The 8,852-nt window shown below is 32.4% G+C and overlaps 1 protein-coding gene across 1 annotated transcript; it reads right to left on the bottom strand.

The window, feature by feature from the left end:
• Nucleotides 1-3,183: 3,183 nt before the first annotated feature.
• LOC134690363 (DNA ligase 1-like) lies at nucleotides 3,184-8,016 on the bottom strand. Its single transcript, XM_063550332.1, has 5 exons — nucleotides 7,919-8,016; nucleotides 7,294-7,433; nucleotides 6,076-6,149; nucleotides 3,819-4,038; nucleotides 3,184-3,447 (listed from the first exon to the last, which is right to left on the bottom strand). The coding sequence occupies exons 2-5, from the start codon at nucleotides 7,424-7,426 to the stop codon at nucleotides 3,263-3,265; spliced, it is 612 nt and encodes a 203-aa protein (XP_063406402.1). The 5' UTR covers nucleotides 7,427-7,433; nucleotides 7,919-8,016; the 3' UTR covers nucleotides 3,184-3,262.
• Nucleotides 8,017-8,852: the final 836 nt, after the last annotated feature.

The following is an 8,852-nucleotide window of genomic DNA, read 5'->3' as shown; positions in this document are numbered from 1 at the left end:
CATTACCAGGCTGCAGAAGACTACCTAAATGAAATCTAAGAGAGGTGTTTTGGGTCATTACCCTTGGCAAGTGAAGAGGAGTAAAAGTTAATTAAAAAGAAAAATTACAAAAACACTGAACTCCCAGGGAAATTCAAAACAGAATGTCCCTATTCAAATGGCAAAATCAAAAGCTCAAACACATCAAACGAATGAACAACTGTCATATTCCTGACTTGGTACAGGTTTTTCCTTAATTAGAAAGTAAAGTAAAAGGCAATATTGAAAATATAACAGCAGAAACATATATATTAGATATAATGTTCCCAGATATTACCAGTTAACCTGCTAACAGATGATATAAATACTCAAAAAAAGATATCTAGAGGTAAACTTTTACAGTAGATGGTCTTGTCAAATATTAGACAATGATCTATACAACCAATCCATGCATCTTCTTTCACTGACTGAAACTGATTCGGAATTTATTAGAATATTTTATTGCGAAAATTGTGACATCCGCAATAATCTAAATTGGAATAAGAATTTGTTTTACTTTACATGATTGAAGCAGGATTTTTCTCAGTATATTGTTAAAAAAAGAGAGGCAAAAGATATCAGAGAGACAGTCAAACTCATAGATCGAAAATAAACTGACAACGACATGGCTAAAAAAACAAAAAAAAACCAAACAAAAACAAAGACAAAAAAATAGTACAAAAGGCACAACAAAGAAAACTAAAGACGAAGCAACACGAAATATAAAAAAGAAGATGTGGTATGATTGCCAATGAGACAACTATCCACAAAAGACAAAAATGAAACGGACATTAACAACTGTAGGTTACCGTACGGCCTTCAACAATGAGCAAAGTCCATACCGCATAGTCCGCTATAAAAGGCAACGAAGTGACTATATAAACAATTCAAACGAGAAAACTAACGGCCTTATTTTATGTGAAAAAATGAACGAAAAACAAATATGTAACATAAACAAACGACAAACACTGAATTAAAACCCCACCAAAACTGGGGGTGATCTCAGGTGCTCCGCAATGTTAAGCACACCCTACTCCAAATTTGACAGCCGTGGTTTATACATCGAAATAATAAATGTGCACAATAATGTATGCATTTAACAGTACTTGCATCAAAGTTTTAGCTTCAGCAATGAAATTCTACCAAAAGATAATGGATTAGAAAAAAAGATTAGCGAAAAAGGCCTTGAAAATACAGAAAAGAAGACTTATTGTTTTACATTGTCTGTAATATCGGGGCCTTTTATAGCTGACTATGCGGTATGGGGTTTGCTCATTGTTGAAGGCCGTACAGTGACATATAAATGTTAATGTCTGTGTGATTTGTGGATAGTTGTCTCATTGGCAATCATACCACATCTTCTTTTCTATATTGTCAAGTATTAGACAATGGTCTGCACAAAATGTTAAGCCATGCATCTTCTTGAGTATTAAAAAGTAAAAAGAATTACTTCATTTGACTTACTGAAAATTCGGAAATTATTGAGAATGTTTAATTATTGCAAACCATGTGACAGAGTTGTAATCGCAATAATTTAAACTTGAATTTAGAATTTGTTTAATTTTTCTCAGTGTTTCAAAAAATGACAAAATCGCAATGATAAATGTGCACAATAATTTATGAATTTAACAGTACTTGCATCAAAGTTTTAGCTTCAGCGATGAAATTCCACCAAAAGATAAATACCTCACCAAAACACCAAAAAATGTACAGGATCAGAAATAAAGATTAGTGAAAAACGGCCTTAAAAAACAGAGAAGACTTACCAACAAAAAAAATGTTCTTGACATCAATTGGGGTCCATCATCGTTTAAAAATTATCAAAGGTACCAGGATTTATATAATAGTTCCTGAAAAAACTGGTCATTATCGTGATATATGGACTGCCCTCAGGACAGTGGTATTGACTAAGATAGTGATAACGAGTGAGCCGAAGTTCAAAATGCCTACAGCGAACTCGAGTAGTTGTACGATTTCTATAGCAAAGAGTGAAGACCAGTCGTAGTAATGCCATTCATTTTAGTGCAATTTTTCAGTATATAAATACCTAATCAAGTTATCTTTAAGTTCATAATTAACGAAACATATAATAAACAATTCAACAACTTCAATATAATATTAAAAACTGAACATATTTTATAAAAGGTACATCTCTCTAAACAGAGAAACCACGCCCCACCGGGCGGTCATTAACAGAGCCCGAAATCACGTCCCAACGGTCATTATCAGACGGAAACCACGCCCCAACGGTCATTATCAGACCGATGAAATTTATTACTGAAGAATAATGAATGTCATGTGACCTCTTATAATCCAATAAGAGAATCTTATTCTCAACCGATATGAAATAATATAATTTAGTACGCACGACGCGCGTTTCGTCTACATAAGGTACCAGGATTTATATAATTTAGTACGCCAGGCGCGCATTTTAAAAGACTCATTAGTGACGCTCATATCAAAATATTTATAAAGCCAAACAAGTACAAAGTTGAAGAGCATTGAGGATCCAATATTCCAAAAAAGGTGTGCCAAATACGTCTAAGGTAATCTATGCCTGGGATAATTTATAAAAATGACCACATTATTGATATGCATGTCAACACCGGAGTGTTGACTACTGGGCTGGTGATACCCTCGGGGACGACACGTCCACCACCAGTGGCATCGACCGTACGTCGTCCGCCCATCTAGCATCATAAACTGAAACAATAAAATCTTCTTTGAAACAACTGGACCAAATGTTGCCAACTTAATCGGATTTTCCTGAGAGAACCTGATAGATAGGATACCCTGATTAACGTCACAGTCTTTAACAAACCAAATGACCATTGTTTGAATCGAGACTAGTCTATTATAAAAGTTCCAGGTTTGAATAAACTGCCATGTTTTAATTACCATAAATACCATGTTCTAATACAACTATAATAGATATCAACAATTAGTTTATATTGAACAATCGTGAACAATAGTTCCATAATATTTAATCTCAAATCTTCTACGATCAAACACGGAGGGTTCTTTCTTTTGGTCATCTTTTTACCCTACAGGGAGTAATTATCTGGATGTTCTGATATTTTTTTCTTATTGAGAAGAAAACACGCAAAATTATAGAAAAAACACATATCTAAATATAAACATTTATTAAACAGTAATTGGCGGTTCGTCATTAAACAGTAATTGGCGGTTCGTCACTTAACACTAATTGACGGTTCGTCACTAAACACTAATTGACGGTTCGTCACTAAACATCTTTTCTCTGTCCTGTTAAACAGGACAGATTTCTAAAGAAATTATAAATCCTTAAACCAACTGTGTTCTTATTTTCTTTTTCGTTTTCACCAACTTTGGCATGGTCTTGTTTATCCTTCTTTTCAATATCAAAAACTTTCAAGTTTTTCATCATGATCTTTTCTTTTTTCTTCATCTCTGTAAATATAAATATATTGTTGATTGTTGGTTGCTTTAAATATAAATGAAAATATCATGTTGCTTTGATTGATTAACATATTTAGTATATCATATCCTGGGGGTGGGGTTACTGACCATCCTTTCGGGTATAACTTTGCCGACAGCACTTACACAATCATTAGATATCAAAACAAAAAGGGGCACTAACAGCCTTTGAAAATAGATAAGTGTCTATAGAATACAATGTGTGATCCACTCCTACAATATATCATGCTCTGATTTGCATGAAGTCTCCAATGGTGAGGTTATAAAGAAGCAGGTAATAAGACAGATATATCATCAACACAAAAAATGCAAGGAGAAACAAAGAAAAAATGACAAGTTAATACCTTTTTCTAATTTCCTTTTCTCTTTCCTCTCACTCTTTGCCATCTGTTTTTTCAACTTTAGTTCCTTTTCTCGCTGTATTTTTAAATCCTTAGTATATCTTTTCATTATTTCGTCTACTGCTTTGTAATTTTTATTTATCATCTTTTCTTTTCTAGCATTGTTTTCCCTCGTTTTCTTTACACTGGCTATCCTATCCCGTTCAGAACTCTGGACAGGATTCTACAAATAAAAAATTAGGTATTTCGTATGTCAAATGAATAAAGTTTAAAGCTTGTTATAAACAAATATTACTCCTAAAAAGAAATGAATATGGAGCAAATATTTACGAGCTTAAGGGAAACAGTTTCACAACAATGAATTATTACAAGCTAGAAACAGCTCACGAGTATGTATAACGCCATTTATTAGATAAAAAATTTCCACACCAACCATTTGTCAAATAAAACAGACAAAACCATACCATTATAAATTACAGACAACATCAAGAAAAAACAGGAGGAAGACAAAACGGATAACAATAAGACAAAACAGACACCACCAAAATAAAACAGACAACAGCAAGACAAAAAGGTCAACAGCAAGACAAAACAGACAACAATTTGGATGGAGAGTTGTCTCATTGGCACTCACACCACATCTTCCTATATCTAAACACCAAAATAAAACAGACAACACCAAGGAAAAACAAACAACTTTAAGACAAAACAGACAACAGCAAGACAAACAGACAACACCAAATTAAAACGGACAACAGCAAGACAAATCAGACAACACCGATTAAAAATAGACAACACCAAGACAAAATAAAACAGACAACAGCAAGACAAAACAGACAACTTCAAGACAAAACAGACAACAAAGAAAAACAAAATCAGTCGACAAAATAGAACATAGACAACTTAAGATTAATTAATACGAATTTCTGAAAATGTGACACGATCGCGGAAGTCGGCGACAATCTGCCTTTGACCCTTTCATGATTACTGTGAAATAATGCACAATATGTAAGTTTTTCTTCTTGTGCTGTATGGCATATCACCTTTGATTTATCGGAAATATTTTGCATGCTTATAGTTTATGAAAGTTGAGTATCAATGCTTATATCGGGGTCTTGAAAGGATTTATAGAATCGTCAATAAAGGACAGAACAAAAAAAAATAGAGAAAATAGGCTTGAAATAAAAGAATAGAGAAAATAAGCTTGAAATAAAAGAATAGAGAAAATAAGCTTGAAATTAAAGAATAGAGAAAATAAGCTTGAAATTAAAGAATAGAGAAAATAAGCTTGAAATAAAAGAATAGAGAAAATAAGCTTGAAATTAAAGAATAGAGAAAATAAGCTTGAAATAAAAGAATAGAGAAATAAGCTTGAAATTAAAGAATATAGAATAATGGTTAAAATGAATAGTACATAGAACATAGAACATAGGACATAGAACATAGAACATAGAACATAGAACATAGAACATAGAACATAGAACATAAAACATAAAACATAGAACATAGGACATAGAACATAGAACATAGAACATAGGACATAGGACATAGAACATAGGACATAGAACATAGAACATAGAACATAGGACATAGGACATAGAACATAGAACATAGAACATAGAACATAGGACATAGAACATAGGACATAGGACATAGGACATAGAACATAGAACATAGGACATAGAACATAGAACATAGAACATAGAACATAGTACATAGAACATAGAACATAGAACATAGGACATAGAACATATGACATAGAACATAGAACATAGAACAAGAACATAGAACATAGAACATAGGACATAGAACATAGGACATAGAACATAGGACATAGAACATAGGACATAGAACATAGGACATAGAACATAGAACATAGGACATAGAACATAAAACATAGAACATATGACATAGAACATAGAACATAGAACATAGGACATAGCACATGGAACATAGGACATAGGTCATAGAACATGGAACATAGGACATAGAACATAGAACATAGGACATAGGACATAGAACATAGAACATAGAACATAGGACATAGAACATAGAACATAGGACATAGAACATATGACATAGAACATAGAACATAGAACATAGGACATAGAACATAGAACATAGGACATAGGACATAGAACATAGAACATAGAACATAGGACATAGAACATAGAACATAGAACATAGGAGAAAAGGGGTTGAAAAAATAAAGAGTAACGAAATGAAGGACACCCCCTCGTAACCCTCTTGTGTATTTTACCTTAGGTCCGACAGCATCATCAAGTGAATTTTCTGCCCCTTTTTGCTCAAATGTCTTTTGAACTTCTGATTCTCCTGAAAAATTAAAAAAAGGACTTAAACGTAATGTATAGATTTAGATTTAGATTTTATTTTATTTAAAGTGCAACCTGATACAATATACATGAAATTACAATTACATTTCAATACATTAGCAATAGTATACCATATCAGCCAGCCTTAGAGGCTTATGAAGCACTAACAATATTCATACAAGATTATAAACATACAAAGAATATATATTAACTCAATTATTCATTCTGAGATCTGAGGTTGTTTTAAGTTTTTATAAAAATATTTCTCTCTTTTTTAGTGTTTAAATTGTTCTTTTACATCATTGCATAAGTGGTGGTTTTAATATGTTAATTGTGAAATTATCATTTAAAATAGATCTGTAATATAAATATGTATATATGTATATAATATATTGTGAATCGCTTATTTAATAATACAATTATCGATTGACCGATTTCTATTATTGTTTTATACATCCATTGATTGAATAATTGTTGATTGCCTAATGTCCAGTGGCAAATGTTTCATACGTGACATCCAGCTTGAAGACTTTTCGCACTTTTATGATAAGGAAGGCTGAGTTTTAATATAACAATCTAATTTGAATGAACTGTTTTCTATCTGTGGCTGATACAAAGCTTCAAAGCATTGAATCACGTGACCGTGTAGACATCAATTTGTCAATCACATAAAAACAACATAAACAAACCAAAGGTATATTCTGGTTATGATTAAAAATAAGAAGATGTAGTATATAATCAAAGGCAACAGTAGTATACCGCTGTTCAAAACTCATAAATCCATGGACAAAAAACAAAATAAGGGTAACAAACTAAAACCGAGGGAAACGGATTAAATATAAGAGGAGAACAACGACATAACTTTAAAATGTAACACACACAGAAACGGACCGAGCATCAGACAAAATCCAACGAGAATAACAAATATAACATCAAAACCAAATACACGAATCTAGTATGATTGCCAATGAGACAACTTTCCACCCGAGACAAAATGACGTAGAAGTTGATATTTATAAAGCCAACATACGGTCTTCAACAATGAGAAAACCCATACCGCATAGTTACCCTTAAAAGACTTTGAAATGACAAATGTAAAACAATTAACACGAGAATGTTATGATTCATTTTTGTCGTATACATACCAAGTTTCTTTTTTAAAGCTGTATTTTTATATTCGTCATGGGTTATTGCGATTATTGTTTCACTTAGAAGTGCATCACAATACTCAGAATGCGTCTGCTGTTCGTTCTCTTCTTCTTTTGGCGGGATCTCCATATTTAGTCTATAAAAAAAAAAACATTTTGAAGTAAAATTATCAGTCTCCGTGACTTATAGATCAATAATGATTTCCATTGAGAATATAAATGTTATATGCATTTTTTTTATCAAGTATTTTTTTGAAAAATAACTAAATTTTTAGGCAATTTCCAAAATGCCTAAAATTGCCGGATATTTCTTATGAGATTGGACAAATTGTTTGTTCAGTTTCAGTTCAAATATGAAATATATATATGAAATAGATGATAAAAATATTTTGTAAATCAAAGAAATATTGAGTAAAATAAAAATTATGCATTAGAAAAATGTAGATTGCATGTAAATTTGAAGTTCTATTATCATTTAATTTCTATAGGACAACTAAAATTCCATACGTATAGAAATATACTATATCGCCGAATGAAAAACAAGATAAATGATACTATCATATTTAACCGAGTAATATTCCATCAATATTGAAAAATATATCAACAACAAAAGTTTACTTACCACAAGAAATTTCCGTTACTTCAATTTTTATAAAGCTGCGAATTAACGTGTGTTGATGACAACGTATTTTGCTGAGCTGTATCGACTCGACGTTAACGTTGTCTACGGAGATATTTATGACGTCGATGTCATTGTTGCTACTCGGTCAGTCTCGCTACGCAGTACAATACATTCTTCGCCAAACTAGAAAGACCGAGTAATTCCAATTGGGCGTCGATGATGTTGGTCTTCGGCGCAGTCGGGAATTCCTTGAATTATTAATGTTTAACCCATTCATTTTTCCTTTTTTTTACTGCATTTTCATTGGTTTTAAAAGCTGGTGTATTTTTCATGTATTTTCTTCTCAAATATGTTTATTAATCATATTTCATCATTGCCGGAGCATAAACACAAGAATATGCCTTTGTTACCTTTGTTTGCCAAAACGTTATTTTTGGTTCATTTTTTTACATAAATAAGGCCGTTAGTTTTCTCGTTTGAATTGTTTTATATTGTCTTATCGGGGCCTTTTATAGCTGACTATGCGGTGTGGGCTTTGTTCATTGTTGAAGGCCGTACGGTGACCTATAGTTGTTAATGTTTGTGTCATTTTGGTCTATTGTGGATAGGTGTCTCATAGGCAATCATACCACATCTTCTTTTTTATAACATATGTAACAATAAGGAGATGTAATATAACTGCCAATGATACAACTAGCCACCAAAGTTCAAATGAAGTGGATGTAAGCAATAAAAGACAACCGTACAACCTTCAACAATTAGATGATTCACCATTTGACAAGGAATACCAATACAGTGAAACCTGTTTAAACCGAACCTCTCCCGGACTTAAGATTTCGTTCGGTTTTGGCCGATGTTCGGTTTAATCGGGTTCACAACGCACATGATTTGATAGGACGGTGCTTACGAATATGTTTGGGTTTTACTTGTTTTA

The sequence above is a fragment of the Mytilus trossulus genome, chromosome 11, assembly GCF_036588685.1.
Source record: "Mytilus trossulus isolate FHL-02 chromosome 11, PNRI_Mtr1.1.1.hap1, whole genome shotgun sequence".
NCBI lineage: Eukaryota > Metazoa > Mollusca > Bivalvia > Mytilida > Mytilidae > Mytilus > Mytilus trossulus.
This window is presented reverse-complemented; position numbering and strand designations above follow the sequence as displayed.